General features: G+C 40.1%; 1 protein-coding gene across 2 annotated transcripts; it reads right to left on the bottom strand.

The window, feature by feature from the left end:
• Positions 1 to 4,431: 4,431 nt before the first annotated feature.
• On the bottom strand, positions 4,432 to 17,183 carry LOC149828962 (uncharacterized). Of its 2 annotated transcripts, XM_090017825.1 has the most exons (6): positions 16,910 to 17,175; positions 16,581 to 16,757; positions 15,642 to 16,293; positions 12,635 to 12,918; positions 10,012 to 10,239; positions 4,432 to 4,955 (listed from the first exon to the last, which is right to left on the bottom strand). In XM_090017825.1, the coding sequence occupies exons 3-6, from the start codon at positions 16,033 to 16,035 to the stop codon at positions 4,464 to 4,466; spliced, it is 1,398 nt and encodes a 465-aa protein (XP_089873951.1). In that variant the 5' UTR covers positions 16,036 to 16,293; positions 16,581 to 16,757; positions 16,910 to 17,175; the 3' UTR covers positions 4,432 to 4,463. The 2 variants fall into 2 exon arrangements, with proteins under 2 accessions (XP_089873951.1, XP_089873950.1); XM_090017824.1 differs by lacking the exon at positions 16,581 to 16,757 and having other exon boundaries at positions 16,910 to 17,183.
• Between the last annotated feature and the right edge of the window lie 6,734 nt (positions 17,184 to 23,917).

The raw sequence follows: 23,917 nt of genomic DNA, 5'->3' as shown, positions 1-23,917 counted from the left end.
TCCAAGAGGAGATCAATTCGAAATTGACCTTGCCTTGTGCCTTCGACCATTGAATTAGCTTGTTACGAACAAAGGCAATCTTTTCGGAAATGGGGACAACAGCTCAACGACTAAGTTGTGGTACCTACCACCAGTCTTTCATAAAATCAGCCAACCCTTCATCACGAAGACACAAAGATTCAAACCTAAAGCCTTATGTTATTGCTAGCAAGTCCTCACCCCAAGTCAAGGCATTAAACGCATGATTGAAAATAGACCTTGGTTGTTATAAGCATAAATAGGGATGGCAGTGGACCGGGGGAAAGCGGGGCCCCGCCCCGCCTCGCCCCGTTTGGACCGGGGATGAAGGGTATGAAACGGGGATGGAGGCGGGGATGAAGGTTAAAATCCATCCCCGTCCGGGGGTGGAGGCGGGGATGGACTGGCACGTTCCCCCGCCCCGCCCCGCCCCGCCCCATCCCCGCCCCGGCCCCGGCCCCGCCCCGGCCCATCCCCGCCCCGCCCCCGGCCCATCCCCGTCCCGGCCCCGCCCCATCCCCGCCCCCAACTCAGATGAACTGTTTACTAACCCTAACTCCCTTCCCTAATTTCCTAACCCTGGAGCCGGGCGACGTTACTGTGCACGTAGGACGCCGGGTTCTCGATAGCGTACCGGACTCCGGCCTGGGCGGCGAGGTGCATCACGTGGGTGAAGGCGACGAGGTCGAAGAGCTTGGCCAGGAGCCGGGCGTCGTTGATGTCGCCGGCGATGACGAAGACGCCGTGGTCGCCGAGGATTCGACGGCGGGCCTTCTTGAGCGAGGGGTCGTAGTAGTCGTTGAAGTTGTCGAGGCCGACGACACCGTCACCGCGCTTCCGGAGGGCGAGCGAGACGTGGGTGCCGACAAAGCCAGCGGCGCCGGTGACGAGCACGCTCATCCCGCGGGGTCGGGGACGGGGGCGGGGTCGGGACGGGGACGGGGCGGGGGCGGGGCGGGGATGGGGCGGGGACGGGGACGGGGTCGGGACGGGGGCGGGGCGGGGACGGGGCGGGGACGGGGACGGGGACGGGGCGGGGGTGGAGGACATGAAACGGGGATGAAGGCGGGGGTGGAGGATAAAATCCATCCCCGCCGCGGAGGCGAGGCGGGGGTGGAGGATAAAATTTTGAGGCGGGGCGGGGGTGGAAACCTTGTCCCCCGCCCCGCCCCGCCCCACTGCCATCCCTAAGCATAAACATCATGATACGCGCGCATAAAAGAGGTCGATAAGCAGGAATGGCAGTGGACGGGGGCGTTTGACCAGGGATGAAGGACATGAAACATGGATGGAGGTTAAAATCAAAACCTCTGCGGGGAAGAACTTCCGCCCCATCCCCGTCCCTATCCCCACCCCGCCCCCAATCCTTCTTTAGGGATGGCAATGAAAACCGAGGGAAAACGGGCCCCCCACCCCACCTTACCCCATTTTGACCGCGGATGAAGGACATGAAACTAGGGATGGTAGTGGACCGGGGGAAAGCGGGGACGAAGGTTAAAATCCATCCCCGTCCGGGGGTGGAGGCGGGGATGGACGTGCACTTTTCCCCTCCCCTCCCCGTCCCCGCCTCGATCCCCGCCCCAACCCCGCCCCGACCACTTTTCCTCGCAATATCCCTGCCCCGCCCTGCCTCATCCCCGTTTGAACCGGGGATGGAGGACATGAAACGGGGATGAAGGCGGGGATGGAGGATAAAATCCATTCCCCGCCGGGAATGGAGGCGGGGGTGGAGGATAAAATCTTGAGGCGGGGCGGGAGTGGAGACCTTGTCCCCCGCCCCGCCCCACTGCCATCCCTACATGAAACAGGGATGGAGGGCAGAATTTTGAGACCGGGCAGGGGTGCCCCGGTCGACTGCCATCCCTATCGATAAGATAAATCAGTCTATTTTTTTTACAAGAGGCAGGTTACTCTTATTCGACCATGTGAATCACCCGCCACCACTAACGTCCAACATTTTCCACTTGTGCATGAATGTTGCAAAATAACGCATTGCACGATTTAAACGAAAGACATTATTTGCATCATGAAGCTTAAGAAATGTGTTGAAATCGCCACTGACACACCATGGTAGTGTCCCGTCCTCTCCCAATTGATGAAGATTGCACAAAAACTGATTTTTTCGTGCACTAAACAACCATTAATCGGAAGGGGGAGGCGATGTTCAGCCCACATGGTTTCATATTTGGAAAACACACACCCAATATTCGTGGTAAATCATAAGTGTATAACTTCCTCTTGAAAAAACAAGAAGAACCTAAACTACTTTATTAACAGTTTGCAACTACAATTCAAAGGGAAAGCAAGTCTTATATATCATCCTTGCAAACTAAAAACAACAATTTTGAGCTTTCAGGATTTATTTTGGCAATTCTAGATGTTATTTTTATCCAAAATTTATTTTTTGAGCATCGAGAAAATATTTAGGATTTATTACAATTTTTGTAGGAAAAATTTCTAACAACTTTGTTTTTCCGGATTTCTCCTATGAACCTGGATATATATAGTTCCAATAAGTGTTATGATCTATTGGAGGGTGAAATGTGTTTTTGGGTAGTTTTATTTTGAATCTAGATATTTTTTCTTGTATTTGAATTTTGGATCGCCTTGGATTCCCAAAACTAGTTGAGAACCAAGGATGATCATTGGGCCCTCATTTAGCGGTTGGACATTGGATCCCAACAATTTCTTAATTCTTGAATGTTTGTTGCTTGCTGAATCACCCTTGAGAATCTCGTGTGCTGCTGCTCCATGAGATTTGCCTCAATGGAAGTCGCTGTGTGTGTGGACAGTCGTCTGTGGGAAGACAGCCGGATGTCGACCAGTTGTTGGTTCATCCAAGAGTTGTGTGAGAGGTAAAGAGTGTGAAACCCTTTTTGGTCAGGATCTTCATCGCTGGAGCTAAGGGCGTTTTTCCTTTTATGGGCCAACACCTTTTCTTGTTGATTTTTTTTATTATATATGGACTGTTATGTATTGTTGAGATATAAATTGATCTATCCATCTTAATCGACTGTTATTCGATGCTTGTTAGTCGAATCTGTTTTGTTTTTGTTTTCATTAATTAAATTGTTAGAATTATTGTTTAGGACAGGTTTGTGTTCATGAATTGTTATGTGTTGACAGTTATGCTTGTTTAGCGTCTAGGCTGATTCAGCTGGGATAAACAATTTTTTATTTTGTTTTTGAGTTGAATTTAACAATTAATTTTTTTTATTGAATGATCGTTAATATTCTGTTTAGGGCAGGATTTATCATTTCACAAATTTCGTGTTGGATGTTTATGAGAGGCGCACACCAACTGTTTGGTGAAACGCCTCAACGACAAAACTGAACCAGTTTGGTTCAGATTTTCGACCGCCCATTGTTTTGTTCTAAGGGATAAGTTCCTATAGTGTTCACACATTTTTAAACTGTGTTTAGGCATCCTTTAGGGTATGATTTTGCTTAACTGTTTGGGCCCTTAAAACGGCACCTAAAGTAGTCCTTATTGTTGCGTCAATTAGTCTTGAATTTCAACTTTTTTATTCCGCTGTTAATTACTACTTCGGTTCAGATTTTTGTGGGGTTATTTTATTTACGTTGGCCATTTAACTTTCCCATCTAGTTGACAATTAATCATTCAGTTTTAGTGTTCTTTGTAGGGCCCTTAGTTTTTTCTAGTTGGTGATTTAGTCATTTTAGTGTTAAGTAATACGCGTTTCCGTGCATTTTGGTTGTAGGCATCTCCTAGGTCACGTCCTCGCCTTTTAGTCGACATCAATTATCACTTTGTGATTCTGTTCCATCATATTGGATTTGATTTTACACTATAAATAGTAGGTGTCACCAGACCAAAATGAACAACTATTTCATTATTCTAATATCTCGACTTGTTCGTAATTTCAAGTATCCATCCATTTGAACATTGTGGTAAACTTCTCCTTTCAAAAAAAAAAAAAAACATTGTGGTTCACAGGTCCTTTGTTAAGATACTGACAAAGTACAAAAGCAAGCCATATGTACGCAAAACGGGGATAATTACCAAGAGTTCGTGAATTATTACAGGAATGGCTTCCAAATGATGAATGATATTATTGCCTCTTGACTTTGTTGTGTGACAAAAATGTCAGAATGCCCTATGCAATGAGAGATCCACGCATATATCATATATTCCTTTTTTTTTTTTGAAAGAAAGGATTCAATTAAGGTTGTAAAGAAGTGAGCATACAAGTAAATTTCAGGGTGACAAGAGATCACCCCAAGCAACACACCGAACAACCCTGATTTGTATACTATTACATAATACAAATACGCCACACCAATCAAGCTTTTTCATCCCACTGACCGACCAAGAACTCACGTAAACTTTGGTAGCATTGCTCCAACAACATAGAAGGAAAGCCAGAGAGAGAGAGAGAGAGAGAGAGAGAGAGAGAGAGAGAGAGAGAGAGAGAGAGAGAGCATCAAACCCAGCTATTGCCATGCAAGGACAAATCTTCCAACCTGAATGAGAACTCACCGGCAGTATCTTTGCTTAGTCTGCCTCCCTTTTCATCTGCTGCCGGTGCATCAGAGCGTCCTGGTGATGTCGTGACCTTGGGTGGAGACATCGACCGCGGTGGTGGTGATGATGGTGTCTGTGGTGGTGGTTTTGCTGCTGCGCCCGCTTTCATGGCCGTGGATGCTCGATCCCAGAGGAAGAGATGGATAAGGATCGGCTTGAGAGCATGCCGGTGCAACGAGAGTTTATGGCTGATAGAGACCGTATCAAAGCACCGAATTGCACCGGAAGAGGAAACCATCCATGGAAGAACTTTCTCATTGGAGATTCTTGAAACAATGAGGAGTTTTGATGCTTCTGCTGCAGCTTTATACAGGGCGTCAAGGCCCGATCTCTGTGATGCTGACTGGTGGTCACCATCACCATCAGTTACTGAAGATATATAGATGAAACCCTGATGCAAAAAGTGCACAATGAGCAATCTGAAGGTATCAAAATCTGCTCTAGGTGAACCACACCAAAAGTGATCAAACCATGCCATGTATCGTTTCATGTGCATTTTCTAATTGAAAAAGAAACATATTTACAAAATTTTCACCTATTTTCAACAGCATAAAAATCAATGTTTTGTCAAAACTAATAAAAAAAAAGTGTGCACTTGCAATTGCATTCACATGCGCAACTATTGTCCAAATGCAAGTGTCGCGACGATGAAGACATGCTTAGGAGATTTTAAAAATCATACATCTCCTGAGCATATGATGCAACTACTGACAAATGAAAAGACACGATAGAATCTCTAATGTGCATTTTGGAGACCTCTCAAGCTTCAGCATGTACATTTGGTCATACTTTGCATTTCTAGATGCCAAGCATCTTCATCCAAAGTCTTAGGATATATCTTTCTCATGAATTGATAGACTTTCACTTTAAAGTGTCAGACATTCCGCTCATGTGCTAAGACATTCGGTGAGAAAATCAGTCGCTTTCCTTTAAAAGGTTGGTTAGCAATTTTCAGTAGCTATGACATTCTCTAGTTGAGATAAAAAAGCAACCAACATCAATTAAATTTTCATCATCACATGCGTGCTGTAATTAGGTATAGATCTGGCACATTACTTGAGCTTTATCCCTTTATTTGATCTTTTCATGATCAAGATATCAGTATTTGTCATTCTAGTTCCATGTGGCTGTCTTAAACATATAAATGACACAGAATCCATTAGTCATGTATTTTCATACACTGATGGTAAGAACACATTGCATAAATGTGCTCCACTGAAATATTCTCCTCAAATCTGGCATATTCACTTTTCTGTCCATATCATATGAGTGATTTAAATATCTAATAGAATTTTACTTGTATCTCACGTACTGACAAAGATCACATATTGTGGAGTCTTATGCCCAGCAACTGTAATATGCCCATCAACTGTCATTAGTATGTAGCCTTCAAGGATTACCACACAGACAGCAGACATGTACACCCTTCAAAGAAGCTATCGGCAATTGCTTTAGTATGGTTTCACGGTCAAGCATTTGGCAAAAATCTATCCTAAACTTCACAATTTTCTAGCTTTAGAGAAGAATGGCCCTCCCAAGCCATTTAAGTCTACACAGCATTCTTTCAAGATGATAAAACTAGAATATTATCCTCAAATGAAGAAGATGCTTACGCCTTCTCATGAAGGTGATAGGAGCTAGTGCAAGTATTCTTCTAATTTTATGAATCTAAAGTTCACTTCGTTGCCGTGGCAACCGCAATAAACTATGCGGACGTTGTAGATAGGAGCTAGTTTAAATATTAAATCACATTGAACACCATATTCCTAATCTAAGTCTATAGAAATGAGATGGATATTGGGCCAGCCCATCCAAAAACATCACTTATACTAGATGTGAATTTCTCATGTTTTATAATTAATCCCATTTATATATCCTTTCGGCTGTGGATACCTTTTTCGTCAAGGACAGTGCACCATACAAGCTAGAGGTCGTGTAGAACATAACATGAAAATTTGACTAATTTTGGAGGAAAATTCATCCTAGGAAAGAAACCTATCAAGGAAAGCCTGAAATTGCGAGCAAGCGACAAAGAGATGGACCTGCCAGAAAGGAGGTACATATCAGAGGGGAAACATCTGGTACATATTCCTGATATCTAAAGCTTGTGTAAAGACTCCTGGACTGTCATATGAAGATCTTCATAGAAGCAAACATGTGGAAAAATACCGCAATGTGCTTTGATTCCTCTGCCATGTTTTTGTATCGAAGAAAAAAATGATTTGAAGTAAGCCGTACATCCAGAGAACAATGAACTCTGCTTCATGCTAACTGAAGGAGGTAATCTGTCCTATAGAATCCGCTGGTATAACCACCCATAATATTACGCACACAGAAGGATAAAGAAGGCACAGAGTGGCAGAAAAGGTATTTCAGCATTTCTTATCTTCCTTAACTCTTCGTAGAATACTTTATCATCTATGTCACACGGAATCTTCTAACAGGGCACCGCACCCGCGTCGCACCCACACCCAGGCGGGTGTGACACTTGGACACAACTTCCTTTGTGTTAGGTGAAGTCAACCACACTGAGGTCCATTTTTATCCAAAAGTAGATTCAGTTAAACTTAATCAAGTCCATTTTTATCTATATTATATATAAATACATAAATGCACACAAATACACATAGTGTTAACTTAAATCTGTTAAAAATTCTATATATAAATATATATCCTCCCCACACCCAAGTTTTTTCAAAGTGCTGCATTGCCGCATCCACGCCCGTACCCGCACCAGCATCCACACCCACACCTATGTGACATAGTTTATCATATACTATAATGCCATCGAGAAAAGGAAGACATTAGCAGAACGGTCACTAATGAACTTTCCACTGCTATAATGAAAAAGTGAAAAAAGGCTTCATAGGTTCTCACAAAAGACACACACACACACACACACACACACACACACACACACACACACACACACACATATATATATATATATATATATATAGAGAGAGAGAGAGAGAGAGAGAGAGAGGTACTTAACCGGAATTAACGCACACTGAGCATCCATCACGCATGCGTGATGGACCCTCAACGAGTGTTCACGCTTAAAAGAGCTTTTAGGCTTTTAACGGTGCTTTGAAGCGCCGCTAAAAGTCTCGGTGGAAAATCAGTTTCTAGCAGCACTTCAAAAGCGTCCCTAAAAATTGATTTACACGTTTTTAAAATACCTTTAGCAGCGCTTTCAAGTGTGCGCGATGGATGCTTAGCGCACATCCATTCAGTTAGGCACCTATGTCAGACACTTACCCTTTTGACTATATATATATATATATAAGTGATTCTATGGTGGTACCGTATGTGGTGCTCACTTGATTTACATAGATGTAAGCTCTAAATGCAAAATCTAACCCTTCAATCATGTTGAACATGTTCTATTTACTATTTACATGTGTTAAAGTTGACCAAAATATGATATTTTATACCATTTCTACACAACCCTTATTTTCATGAATTATGAGCTGTTGATTTTCAATGTCTCAAAAATATAATCATATGATGTATTAGACATGATAAAATCTTCTAACATAATAAATAAACAATGCTAAACACAGCTGTACCGTTAGATCTACTATTTGATGACCAGATCCACACAAATAAGAATGTCTACTACTGTATCATATCATGGTATAAAACCACCTTATATTTTCCACACATATATATATATATATATGTGTGTGTGTGTGTGTGTGTGTGTGTGGGTTAAGATTTGCTACATTAGATTGTACTAGCAAATGAGGCAGAACCCCCTTTTTTTTTCTCACATCTAGCACCATACATGTGATAGACATGTTTTGTTTAGTGGGAACCAACTTTTGGATTGCCAAAATCTGACTTGTATAGAGCTTTTTTTCGGCGATCCAAAAATCAATGGCTATGAAGGTATCAATTTTTTCCGACTCATAAAAACAAGTTTTTCATAAAAAAAATATGATCCAAGAGTCGGTTCCTACTAAACCAAGCATTTTGAACACGTCGCTGTGGTTAGATTATGCCAAAACAACTCACATCCTGAGATTCAAACTAGATTGTAGGTACAGTCGATTGTACCAAATATAAACCCATATATATCACAAACTATAATGGAAGACAAAACCAGTAGAGGGAAAGAACATGATCAAGATGAGGATCCCTGGAGATGAAAGTAAGCATCAAAATCGTACCACTCAAGGGGTTGCAAGCAACACAATTCATATGGTACGTAATAATTCTGAGCGTAAGATGAGAAAATATTTGATCAACCAATTCAGTGCTGAAATAGATCAAACAACAAAGTCCCCACAGATCCAATCGGCTATTTCGGGAGGCTTAGTTTTGGGTGTGGACCTCCCGAGTTTCCACAATTTCTCTCATATCCTCTTTGCAGATGACATCCTCTTTTTTAGCCATGCTAATGAGGATAACATTGCAAGCTTGTGGGTCTTGATGAAAATGTTTCAGTTTCATTTGGCACTCTTTAGATCCTAATTGGGACAAGGCTTACAATCTAAGGGCGGTTCTTATAGCCTCGCACATCCGCCATTGGGAGCCAAAGCTTACGTTTGCTTGGCGTTGTTCCATCCTTATTCTGTGCAGCATAATCTGGCTACAACGGATTGCTCGGATTCATGAGGACACCCACCTGGATTCAGTCGCCCTAGCCAGAGCCGCCTGTCGTGAGCTGCACACCATATTTCATTTCAAGTGGCATGGCTCACAGTCAGTCTTGCTCTCCATCGAGTGATCTCTTGTCACTCGTTTCTTAATCCTTTGCCATGTATTACACTGATGTATTTCTTCGGAAATTTTTAAAAAAGTGAATAAATATTTATGTTTAAGTCTCGAAAAAACAAAGTCCCCGTAGAGCTAACTTAGGAGGAAGTGTTAACAACCTAAATGCTTCTAATGATTGTACACAAAATAAAAAGGATATGTTATTTCACGCTTGCCTAAGAAATTCTTAGGCATTAACATATCCCATGCCATTTGGCGAGAGCGGAACTCTAGACTTTTCAAGGATGAAGTTTCTCATTCTTCAGCCATCTGCAAGCGCATCCTCGTGGACATCTACCATATGGCTGGTGTAAAGTAGGGCTTCCAGGATCTTCACTGGTTACACCCTTTGTTTTCTTGCTTTCCTGACTTACTTTGCTCCCTACCTCACTAGCTGTATGATCTCAGTTTTTTTTGTTTGTTTGTTTGTGGTAATGCAAGTAATGTTTTCTTCTTCTCAAAAAAGCATATCCCATGCCAAAATTTGGCAACAACTAAAGACCCAAGCTAAAAGGAAAATTGTTTCCTTCAAGAAAAGTTTTGTCGTTGGATTTCTCTAATCAACATATAATTTAACAAGTGACCATCCATCTGATAGTGAGAATTTACCATCTTTCGACCCTCGTCATAATGAAATGCTTTATGAAAAACCAAATTAGGAATTAAGATATACGCATATGTACCTCCTCTGTGCGACTGATTGCAAAGCCCAGCCTTGTGTCTCCCTCTCTGAGCTCGACCTCGATCGGGAACTCACCAGCGACCGGCGCGTACCAGAGTCGGACAGATCTCACCACACCAATGTCTACACCATGGTAGTCTTCGAATCCGTAAAGCCCTGCATTAGCAACGGTGGAGAGCTCGGACAGTGTTCCGGCGGTCACGGATGAAGAGGCACTCTCTCCTGATATCTGTCAACACACAAAGGCACCTTGAGTTTAAAATATTACCTACCATAGCATCAAAGAGTAGACTTTCCTATACTGAAGATATGAGTAAGTCCTGAGGGCGGATATGGTTCAATCACATTGTACACTTCAAGTGTGCCGCTGCACCCGACCGCCCTCCGTCTCTGGGATACAACCTGTCAGTTGTGGGGCTCAACAGAAGATGGAGGACAGATCAAGTGCAGCGGTTCAATGTAATTGCACCTGATCTGCGTAAGTCCTGGAGTGTCGTTGACATATGAGGGAATAAAGGGACGTTATTGCATGGGTCCCACAGCAATAGAATGTAGACCCCACTCAAAATGCAGTTACGTGAAATGGGTGTCTCATATAAGGGATCAGCCCTTGATCTCAAATCGTTTGGATACCCACTCGAAACAAACGTCCCCCATGTCGGTGAAGACTTTATCAAGTCTTTGCCCATATTGACTTGCCTTGTCAATTAATCGGAGGCACCGAGGACTCCAAGGGTACGTTCGGCTGTTACTTTAAAAAAAAAAACATGAGAAATGTGATTTTGAATATCAAGCAAATTAAAAAATGACTCTCATTTGTAACTCACATTTTAACTTTTTATGCTCGACCGTTTATACAAATCAGATTCACTTTGTCATTGAATGAGAAAGTAAATCAGAATGATCCAACCCAAAATGTCACAATAATTGAATAATAATTATAGTTGGTAAGGTCTTATGAGGTTGAGACTCATACAAAAGGAGGGAATGAATCTCATTGGCACGGCTAAATAAATATCAGAAAAATAAGCGGTGAAAGACAGATTTTTATTTGTAGGGATGGTAGTGGACCGGGGGGAAATGGGCCCCGCCCCATCTCGCCCCGTTTGGACAGGGGATGAAGGACATAAAACTATGGAGGTTAAAATCAAAACTCATGCAAGAATGAAGGCGAGGGTGGAGGCCAGGATTTTGAGCCGGAGCCGGGATGAATACTTTGTCCCTGGTATGAAGACCTTGTCCGCCACCCCCGTCCAGTCCACTGCCATCCCTACTCATTTGCAAAGGAGAGTTGTATCCCCCTTTTACGTGAGAATCAGAATCACACGGGGCTCTTGCAATTTTGATTCACATGACTCCAAATCAAATTTAATTTAGAGTTACACATGGCCCAGCAAACCAAACGTACCCTAAGACAGAACCTATCAAGCCAGTGTGTCTAGGCCACCGATTGGTTCATCCGATCACTGGATCATGCTCTGTGTTCAAATTGGATGAAGCAGGTAGTCACCATGTTTACTACCCACATCCTTCAAATGAACTTGACAGTCAATTTTGAACACTTGGAATGTAACCACGAAGCGGGACGGTCACCACATTCACCCACATCCTCCAATTAAATGACTGGACCAGTCAATTTAGAATGTGAACCAAACAGCAGGTTGGTGTCCCAAGCTTTTAATGCTTTTTTCTGAGAACGCACCAAGTTTGCTGACTTTTGTGACTACAGCTCCCAAGTCGAGCTCCGCCCGCACGTCAAGGCCTTGAATGAATGGCACCAATAAAACAAGTGTATGTGGCCCAGACAGGGCCTAACCCAAATAAGTCCAGTTGGACACTGTTTGGAATATTAAGCCCCCTTTAGACGACGAGTTTGTCCAGTAGTAATGTAGTATCATCCTTTCTAAGGCTAGGCTATCAGGTATTCGACTTATTTAATGCTTGAGAATTTAAGCAGCTGTCGCCACGATAGGATTGGGAATTATTTGTATCCAAATCCAAAATGCTAACGTGGTGACCCAGAATCTGAAGGCGACTTAACTCGACTTGAAGGCAGAGAACGTACTGGCTCGTCTTAAAACCGGTACGAGTAGAGGTATCATATTCATAGTTTCAGGAAACGAAATGGATACTAGAAGCGATGCATGAAGCAGAAGCAGGGAACGAGTGTTAAAAACTAGTATAAGGTTGGAAGTGAGATATGATTGTGAATTGATCATTTAAGTGCATGAAAAATGAAAACTAAACATATAGAAAGCAATATGAAATGCCGGCAAAAGCAAATAAAAAATGACATGAACACAAGTATAAAATCATATAAAAAGCAATATGAAGAGTCCGCAAAAGCAAATAAAACAAGTATAAAATCATATAAAAACATGCAAAATTGTTAAAAAAAAATATTATTTTTAAATATAAAAAATAAAAGTTAAGAAAAAACTCGTGAAAAGTGACAAGAAGCAAGAGAAAAACATTAAGAAAAATCAATCTCACAAATAAGGATGTAGTGGTTTTTACTAAAGAGAAATAGTTTCTCATATTTTGAAAGCCGGTTTCCCAAAGCTTTCCCTTTTTTTTGAGAAAGCTAGATTCTATACCTCTGCTAGCTATGGTCATTTTCTTACCTTCGTTAGGAGAGGCTCAGTCTGTATGTTCATGAAGACGATTGGTACACCCGAGGCCTGAGCTGCGACGAGCCAGGCATTAGCCCTTGCGAGCGTGTCATCAAGATCGTTGTACTGGGACAATGTAGAATCGGTTGCACAGGGGAGGACGAGCAGAGAGAGGAAGCAGCTGGAGTTGGGGATGGGCAGGTAGTTCCTCATCATCTTCGCCCATGGGTAAGAGACGTACCCGTCCTTTAGCTGAGCCCTGCACAGTGCGTTCACCACTCTTGCGCTTTTTGTAGCTGGATGGGTTTCAGGCAGAAACAGCAGACTGGGTGAGAGAGAGAGAGCCGAAAGAGGATCAACATTATCACTCATGAAGATCAACAAAATGTTGAACCCATGAACCGAACAAAATAGAAAAACAAAACTAAAATATAGAAAAACAAAAGCAAAAGAAAAAAAAACTACAGCCAGCTAGCAACAAACAACAAAGCCAAGCTCAACCAGGATCCTCTGGATAAGAAGGAACCACCGATGAGTGAACGTTGTTCAGACCGAAGGAGAGGTCTCTAAGATGCATACATAGAATCGCGTATACCTCAACCAAGATTTTATGAACAAGATTATTAAGGATGACCGGAATTTGACGAAAAGTAGCATCATTGAGTGCCATCCAAACAAACCACCAAGTATTAAGGAACCATGTCTTCCAGATCAGTCTCCACCGCTTGCAAAGAGAGAGAGAGAGAGAGAACAAACTATGTCACAAAAGTATGAGGACATGCGGACACATGACACAGTTCAACTCATAAGTTCGATTCTCGGAAAATAGGATATGAGGACACGACATTTTAAAAATTTTAATGAACAAAAAACTGTTTCCTGAAATTTAATAGTAAAAAATAAATTTATTAAATAATAATTAAAAATATTAAGATATTATTTTAAAATATTAAATAATGTTCGCACATCTTTGTGTGCCCGCATGTACACTCGTGTCACCAAGGACACACAACCAAAATGGCATGTCCATGCAACATGGAAGCAAAGCCACAAATTTAATTAGCAGGCTTCTCAGTAAAAAAAATGTGTTAGTGAAAACTATGAAGTAAATATATAAAAAAACAAAGAAAATATAAGAAAAAAAGGTAGATAGTGATGATACAGCAAGAATTTGAATATAAGTAATATATATATAAGTAATATATATATATTAACACTTTAGTAACTTCAGTAAATATTGCAATAAAAAGCGTTAAGATCGAGACCCTCCTGGCCCAACCCTAATAGACACGGCAATGTCTAAACATTCCTCATCATAAAAAAAAAAGAGAAAAAAGACTATCCAAACATGGTCGAGATCCAACTAAAATGATCCCGCAGATGGAAAGCACGACTACCAGGCCCAATATTTTCAAACGAGCATGTATCAGGATACCTAAATTCGAGATGAACAAAGATCCCGATATTCACCGTTGAAATTGAGGGAAATTCGTGCATGGAAAAAATAAAACCTTCAAACCCATTCATTCATGTTTTAGGCAATGCGTTTAATCTTGGTATAAGACCATTCTTGCGAAGGAAAATCTCCTGATAAATTAAAACTTTTTGGTTTTCTGTGAGAGTCTTCGCAAAATACTGCCAAATGTAAACATTAAAAAGCTAGAATAATAATATGAAGGAAAATATAAAACTTAAAAAATATAAAAGGTGGTTTTCGTTGGATAAAGTAGGTGACATTTGATTGGTATAAAAAATAGTATGATTCATTTTTCTAATGGGATTGACTTTTCTTGTTATGGTAATGCAGGGGTAACTTTAGTGAGAGAAAAATGATAGAACGTTTGAGGGTCGGAGTAGGGCTGCTGCTTCGCTGCTCATCCACGTCCTATCTGATGTATTTTACATGGTCTTTCTTAGGTGGCCGGAGACGGATCCAAGCTTCGCCTCCTTTTCATCGGTTGCCATCTGGGTGTTCATTTCTCATGGACTTGAGCTCTCTGATTCTTATTATTTTTATATTAATAAAACCTGAGTTTATTTTCTCCTAAAAACAACTCCTGCTCGATTATGATAGTTTGACCTAAGCATCCAGCTATCTCAATAAACATCAATCTGGATTTCAGATGACGTGGAAAATGAACCCTTTCCTTCAGACGTGACCTTGAAAAACAAATTTCCCATCTTTGCATATATCATTGATATGCAGAAGAAAGGTAAAATTTTCACTTTGTGGCAACCAAGTGCCTCATTGAAGAAGCCACTGGGAAAGCGCACCACCAATTTTATAAAAATCGACGGCATTTCCGTCAATCAGACTCAAACAAAGATAATAATAAAAAAATCCAGAGTCAACGGTGTTAGGCCAATGTCATGCAAACTAAAATGCGACGCACGGACGAAACCGCGCAGTGGGATAGTGCCTGGACCGTTAGACGGGCAGTCTAGGTTCAAATCTCATGGGAGTCACCCCTGCTTAAGCTGGCGATTTCTTGAGGTAGAAGGGTAAGCCCTCCGAGCTAGTTTTACACTGACATGGACAGAGACCGCAGCAGGACAGGCTGAGCCAGTGCGGCTAGGTCTATGTGCCTGGAGCGGTTTCTCCGAGTAAAATAAATTTAGCACGGACGACCAAACTGAAGATGAATCTATATTAAAATATTAGAAAGAAATTTTAAAACAACGATGACGAAAACAATGAAAAGAAAAATGTGGGGGAATGCTAGGGATCTAAAGAGTTCTTGGACCTAATATCTGACCGAACCTGAATCTTTTCAGTTGGATTCGGTAGAATAGCATCCTTTTAATAATCAGATTTGGATCTATTTTTAAAATTTACATACAAATTCTACGATATCCAAATTCTGAAAAGGTATATTCGATTAGCTTCTTAGCTAGTCAAATCTGGATTCCGAGTTGGTTTTTCTTCATCCAAAATGTATCATTAGGCGATATCCATTTTGGAACAGAATCCAAGCTTCTTAGTCTCTTAGATCCTTAGGGAAGGGAAAAGAGGGCTTGCCTTGGAGCTCGAAGCACCCGCTCTCAGTGCGGTCGACGAAGCCGACGGCATAGTTGGGGTCGTCAACGGAGCGAAGGATGTACTGCTTGCGGCCGCCGACGTCGCTGGGGACGATGCACGCCTGCTGCTCCACGAACTCGTCCTTGCCCCTCCGGACGCGGACCGTGACGGACGTCTCGTTCCGTTTGTAGGACGCGCGCAGCAGCTTCTGCACCGCGGAGCGCCCACCCTTGAACGGGGACCGCGCGCTCGCCGACCCCCGAATCAGCAGCTCCTCCACGATGTCCCCCGTCTGCAGCATCTCCCCGTTCCATTCGTCCCCCTTCGTGCTCCCTTTCAAGCACTCGATCGCCAGCACGTGCGGGCTCTCCGCGCCTGACCTGTTCGTCGGCATCCTCCCATTCGGTACGTCTACCCCGGCGGACGCTTCCGCATCGGAGACTCTGGATTTCCTGAACGAACTCGTCTCTGTGGCTTCGAGGAACTCCCTCAACGGTTTCCCTCTCGCCTTCGCTATCTCCAAAAGCCGATCTCAACTCTGTCGCTTGATGATGCTGATGCCGCTGCAATCGGATCTCTCTTCTAGCGGCCTTCTCTGCAATTCGAGACGAATTTGCTTCATGAGCGATTGTGTTGATGCCGAAGCCCTCTCCTGCATCGCATACGACATCGATTAGCCACAGAACTCCTGTTACTGGATCTAATCCTCCATGAATAATTAAGAAATTTCTCGTGTTTTGAGCAATTTAAGGTTGAAAAAAGAACGGAGTTGAAGCAATTATACCGGGTAATAAAGCAGCAGGGAAAGCCCCTATTTGGCACATATTTTTCGTTGCTGCCGTAATAGGAAAGAACTCTAATGCTATTGATCATAACAACAAGAAATCAACGTACACTGATATGTGCGAATTCTATAACAAAAGTGAAACAAAATCAAACCTTTTTTCTTCTACATATCAATTTTCGTTACGCATCGCCTAATTTACTTGAATTTTCCCCTCCGATTCAGGGGATTTTTGCTCTGGATTAAGGCCGGAAAATCACAGTTTTTTCCGATTCTAGTTCGGTAAAATCTAGAGCGATCGAAGCCTTAGAAGACCGCAAGTTTTCAATCCTCTGCAAAATTTAAGAGAAAATGGAGGGTTTATAGCAAATCTTCTCCGATTTGTGATTTTTCAAAACTTCTCCTTGATTTTCGAGGTTGAGTTGCGAACGAAATGAGACTTTCTAAAGAAAAAAACAATTAAAACGAAAAGTAACGAAATTACCTCTCCGAAGGCAGAAGGGATCCGCTAGAAGCTTGCGGTAGAAGGGAACGAGAGATGGAGGAGAGGGAAGGGTTATTTGTTTCTGCGGAAGGTGGACTGGTTTACCTGAGGGAGAGGGAGAGGGAGAGGGAGAGGGCGGGGCGGGGTATTTATATGGTGGCTGCTTGACGCCGTTAGTGGAGGTGACGCCGGGATGGTGGACACCGGGACGGAAGGCCCAACGTGGCGACGGCAGGTGACGTTCACGGTTACGTCTCCGTTTACGTTCTGCACCAATCATGAAGAAGCTCGCACCTAGACTTAAAAAAAAACGTCGAATAAGTTCACAATCTCACATTGAAGGCTAAGAAAGTGATAATGACGAGGGTATCCCTAATTCATTCTCTCTTAAGGGCTAAAACGGGTCGGATTCGGATAGAATCAGGTTTGAGTTCTGACCCGACGTTCAGTCATGGGCTCCGGATCAGATCCAGAATATGTCCAGAAGTATGGGTGGCTAACGTGCCGGACCGATTAGAGCCCGGCTGGCCCAACCCATGCCCCGAACCACTCAGTTATACTTGGGCTCGGGTCAGTTTGGGCTGGGCACTTTAGGCCTGACCCAATTAACGGGTCAGGTCTGTGGGGCCCAGTGTAAATGACCCAGGGGCTCGGCTCGATTAAGGTCCGATTATCTAATTGGGTCGGGTACCTGATAGCCGGTCAGGCACTCGGTCCAATGGCCACTCCTATCTAGAAGTCGTATGAATGTGATACTACCAAGCCTGGTAAACGAGCCAAACGAACCAAATAGAGCGTGTTCAGCCTTGGCTCGTGTATCGGTGGGACCAAGCTCATCACTCAACTCATGCCCCTGTTTAGCCGAGCCGAGCCTAGCTCTAATTCCTGAACAAGATGAGCCTAAGAGCTAGCTCACGCAAAAAAACTTTCATGTTATTTATATATGAAATATATATTTTCTATATACTATACTTAAACTATTTATTTTATATAGAAAAAATAGTTCATATTTTTCATACATTTTTTTCTTTATATATATATATATATATATATATATATATATATATATAGGGGTGGCAATCGGGTCGGGTCGATGGGTTGGTGGGTCAAAATACCACAACACGAACACGACCCATTTATTAAACGGGTCGGATGTGGCAAACACGAACACAACCCATTTATTAAACAGGTCACCCGGCACGACACGGTTAACCCGTTTAATAAACGGGTTGGGTCAGATTTTGCCACCCCTATATATATATATATATATATATATATATATATATATATATATATATATATATATATATATATATATATATAAGCTCACCTGAGCCAAGCCAAGTTGAACACCCAGTGTTTGGGCTAGACTTGCTTAAGCTAAACGAGGTGCTTGTGAGCCGGCTTGGCAGCTATATGAGCCGATTACAGACTAGTTTGTGATGAGCCGAACTGAGCGGGGTTGTCAGAATCAATTTGAACACACTGATTGAAAAATCAAATCGGTTCTTCACTAGTTTTCATGAAAATTGGCAGAATTGATTTTCATTTTTTGTTTTTATAATATGATTTATTAGCTATTTGAATGTTTAGTCACTAAATTCATGTTTATAATTTGATTGAACCTTATATTATTTACTTTATTACTGTATCTTCATAAATTTTCCTTATTTTTTTTTGAAATTTTATATTTTTTTATGATTTTTGAACTTTTTTAAAAGTCAAAATTTTAAAAGGGCTGATTCAAAAAGATTTGATTCAATTGGGAATTGGCTCATTCTATGAATCATTTTGAACAACAATTCGGTTCGGAAACTGATTCTGACAACATAGATTTAAAAGTAATTTTTTTATTAGAAAATCAAAATATTTTGAAATTGTCACCTACTCTGAAAGCATCAATAGTTTTTATCATAATATTATCATGATGTTAACGTGTTTCTTTGGTTTTGTGATATTTTGAAATTTTCTTATATTTTATATATTTTCTGATAATTTGAATTTTATGCTGGCCTATATTCTTCTAAGATTTTCTCAAAAACAAATCTTTTAAATTTATTGCAAGATTTCTTCGGTAAAAAAAATCTCAATGCCAATATTTGTGATTTAAAAAAATTGTTAGACCTCTACAAGGTTAATTTTGAGATCTACTTAAACAATATTCAAGGCTAAAACAGGCAAAAACAATCACAATTACAGCTTTCACTTTTTTAAGTTCGTGTTTGTGATTCATAATCACAGTGTGATGCACACGTGCCCCCTTTTTCCCATTATATCCGGAATTTCAAATACGTGATATGAATTCCGGTGTTTGGTAAAACCACCGACGTTGGGAACGATGGGCTCACATCACATCAGTCTATCCCATGACCAATGTTGTCAGTGTATATATGCTTCACCCTTAAATAGGATATTTTTTAATAAATATAAAAGTATTTAATAATGATTTTCGGGTATGGTATCGGGTCTACGCTCGGGTCTAATCATACTCACCATAAGAGAAACCATATCCAGACCCGATAAGAACTAAATAAATTAGATCCAGGGTGTATAGTTAAAATAATAATTTATTATTATTTTTACATTGAAAAATTGTGGGTCTTATTCGAAACTCGGGTGGGGCCTGGGTCTGGTATAAAATTTCACAAACTATACCTGGCTCCATGTATTAATCAGGCTTTCGGGTCCGAACCAAGGTCTTAATCGAGTCTTCTTATTTATCACCCCCTATAGAGTTTGATACGGGTCGGGTCCAGGTAAACCCGATCCCTTGACACCCTTACTCCATACATTCATGAAGTATAAGTCAAGAATAGCCGAAATGTTCAGATACACATAACTTTTGAAGGGGATGTGGATGAAATGTTTGAGGATTTCATGAAATAGTTTATTTAGAGCTTCATAAGCATGAAAAAGGGGATGTAGTTGCAAAGTAGGGCCACATTTTGATTTGAAGCTTTTGTTTTCTATTTCAAGTAAAGCTTTTTATTTTTGTTTTTTAATAATTTAAAAGGTTACTATTTGGTAATTGGTATATTCCAATAAAGTTTCCCTTTATTTTCTAATTAGGATATTAGCCAATAAATATGGATGTAGTGATTTGATCTATAATCTAGATTTTTTTTTATCCCTTTGCTGCTTTCCTAATTTTGATTCATTAAGAAAAACCTTTGTCAAACTGACTATGGATTAAACCTCAATGAAAAAAACATGCTTATAAATTTCAAACGCATGATATAATAACAAAGTACTTAGATCACACCTATAAAACGTTTTTTTTTATTGGAACGCCTATAAAGTTAGATCCACAAAATTCTTGAAAAAATAGCAACTTTTACTAGTTTGTGTATACAATTGACTCTCTCTCTCTCTCTCTCTCTCTCTCTATATATATATATATATATATATATATATATATATATATATATATATATATATATATATATAGGAAAATGGGTCCATGCTAAACCCATTTGGTGGTAAACCGTGTGCTAAATAGGTTTTTAGGCTTTCTTCTGTGCTTTTTATAAGGTTCCAGCCCCATAAATGTGTTGGGCACGGTCAATTTACTAAGAATACACACGTGAATCATGTGTTTTTTATGAAAAAAATGATGTTTGGAGCCTCAAAAATTTACAAAGATTTTAGACCGTTGATTTTTTGAATTTTATAAAAGCCCACCATGTGTTGGAATCAAGCACTTCAAGAGTTGATTCCTATAAAATCAAGTACATAGATCACAACATCTGTACTGTCAGAATTTAAAAATAAAATGAAAAAGCCTGAAAAACTCATTTAGCATGCGGTTTAGCATCAAATGGGTTTAGCACAAACCCATTTCTCTCTCTCTCTCATATATATATATATATAGGGGTAGCTGCCTACTTTGATTCGTGATTACTGCCAGCTTACAAAACTTTTGAAGGTTTTTTTTTTTTTTATGTTTTTCTCAAATCTGACCATATGTGTCTTACATGCTTGATTTTATAGAAATAGATTCTTGGATAGTTCGATTCTAACACATGGGCAAATTTTTATAAGATTTGAAAATCAATGGTGTACAATTTTCATAAATATTTAAGCTGAAAAATTCATATTTTTATTGAGAAAAAACAATCCAAACATCATTTTCAGCGAATCGACCATGCCAAATGCATATGCAAGGCCATATTTGTAAAAAATGCCCCGAAAATCCCCGTTTCCTCATGGTAGACTCTCAACTTTGGTATATATATATATATATATATATATATATATATATATATATATATATATATATATATATATATATATATATAGAGAGAGAGAGAGAGAGAGAGAGAGAGAGAGAGAGAGAGAGAGAGAGACTTTAACACTTTTTAAGGGTACTTTAGTTATTTTATTTTAATATAATTAAATTCATCTCATGTTAAACACAATTAGTTTAATGTTATATTAACCTATGTATATTTTGCTTTAAGAAAAGTAAATCCGTGGATCATCTTCTTAGACCAACAGCATTTTGTTTGAGGGACAGATAATTGGTATACAGATAGTGAAATTAAGATTTTTGAGGCAAAATCCATTACATATTTTTTTATTTTAAATTTGGTAACAGCTTGTGGTCCTTGGCTTTGGCTTCTGCATTCATGCAAAAGACAAAAGTATTTGTGAACTTAAAAAACCACATAATAAGAGAAGGGACAAAGATATCAAATTTGCCTGGACAAAATGACCACATTGGACATGATCGAGATTTGACAAATTGATAGATGTTCCCAACTGGAAGAACTATATTTTCTAGGTGGACACCACGATGAGACACATATTTCCCAAAAGTTTACCATTGATAGTACCCAAATATCAAGGAGGACGCCTGTTTACTTTTTGTGCTTAACCTTCTAAAATAATGATTAAAAGACTTGCTAATTTAATATTGGTTTGAGATGACCTAATTGTAAAGAAAAGTGTAATCTTTGTAATTAATCCTCTTAACATGGACCAATTGAACAACTTATTCGAACCAATCACATGTGCTTCTCCTAGGGGTGCAAACGGGCCAAGTAATTATAATATTGGGATGTGATCCGAATCCGAATCTGGATCTGTACGAAATCCCATGTTGTAGAGATGAATACATCTGAATATTAACTTACCATACGGGATCCAACAAAAAAAAGGTTGGAAGCAGGGGGTTTAGATGTATAAATTGCAAATGGATTAAATTTGAGTCTGACCCAATTGCAGATCCAAAAAAGAAAAAGACCCCTGCACGAATTCAAACCCAAATCTGTAAAATGCTCAATCATGTATGGCGAAGTCTAATCCAGAGAAGTATATGGAGGAAAATTAATGAAAACCTACTAAATACAAAGCCTACTAAATGAAACATGATAATGAATTTTTGGTGTTTTTTTTTTTGAAATTTTGACCCCATAGATGTATGTGTTCAACACAATTGATTTACTAGAATTCGAGACTTAGATTATGCATTTTGGATGGAAAAAATGATATTTGGAGCCTAAAAAATTTATAAAAATTGTTGGTTGTTGATGTGTGAAACCTTATAAAAACCTATCCATGCATCAGAATCAAATGTTCCAAGAAGTGATTCCTATAAAAACAAGAATTTAGATCTCATAACGGTCAGAATTTTGAAAAAAACACCAAAAATTCATGAAAATTTACTATCATGTTTCAAGTAGTAGGTTTTGTATTTTGTAGGTTTCCATTTCCCAGTATACAGTTATTCGAGAATAATCGTTAGGATTGGATTGGAGCCCAGGCTGAATCGGATACATTTGCACCTCAATGCTATTGTCTGACAACGTGACACCAAGAATGGATTGGATCTAGATGGGCCCTGCTCCAAATTCAGCAGTTTCATTCTGGGATTGGATTTGGATCCAGTAGATCTCAAAATCAAGGATCCTATAGAAAAAAAAAAACAGGATTAGGAGATGTTTCCTTTTGCCCATCCATTTCTAGATACATGATATTTGAATAACTAAGAAATTTTGGTGCTGCATTGGCATTTCTTTCAACCCATTAGACCAGTAAAAAGGTTAAATTTGATGACTTGTCGGTTGAGCTAGATAGCATGCCTCTCCTATACCTTTGTGATAAAGTTGGTCCTTAAATTAAAGCTTGTATTATTAAAAACAAAATTTATGAACTGATAATCTCATTTCTAGTTGTTCATACGCATTATAATGCATATAGGAGATAAGCTGTTTAGTACCTCATATATCCTTATCAAACTCTTAAAACCTATTATTTTATATATTTAAGTATTTATAAGGTGTATGATTTTATCATACATGTTAATCATGGCTTACAACTATCCATAGTTTAATCAAGTTTTTGGAGTGAAGAATTTTTTTAATCCACATATCACAAAGGAAAAAGGAAAATCTTAGTTATGCATTGCCATTATCACTTATTTAAGAAATTTCATTAGATTATTAGATAAATAAATAAAGCCGTCTTCTTGGCATACGGGCAGTTGCGGTTTGATTCTCACGGGCGTTATCCCCCTTATAGTACTAAGCCGAAGCTGGTGGCTCCCTGGGGTCGAAGGGTGCCCCTGGGTTTACACCCCTCTGTGGTGGTTTCCCCATCCTTCATGGAAAGAAACCTTACTGGTTTGGATATATTTTTGTGAACTCAGATATTTCTTGAATATTTACCCCATTCATATTTGAATGTGTTCCAAGGACATAACCCCTTTAGCCCAAAAGGGATCTACAGGCTTGGCTAGTGAAGGACATCCCCCCCCCCCCAAAAAAAAAATAAAAAAATAAAATAAAATAAAATTAGTTTTTGAGGAAGAAGGAAACTTAATTTTATTTAAAAATATGTAAAACTAGCTTAAGGCGATTAGGTATCGACCCCCAGCTTTACAAGAAGATCAGGGCAGCTAGTGAAAATTGCACGAATCTAGTGTAGGTCGGTCGCCGGCATCGCAACCATATTGATAACCTTTTTGATAGTTGTGCATCTTTTTGCAGATATTGCCTAAAAGATGAG

This window comes from Nuphar pumila, chromosome 9 (genome assembly GCF_984573655.1).
Source record: "Nuphar pumila chromosome 9, dmNupPumi1.hap1.1, whole genome shotgun sequence".
Classification (NCBI taxonomy): Eukaryota; Viridiplantae; Streptophyta; class Magnoliopsida; order Nymphaeales; family Nymphaeaceae; genus Nuphar; species Nuphar pumila.
Note: the sequence above shows the minus strand (reverse complement) of the source record. Positions and strands in the feature narration are given on the sequence as shown.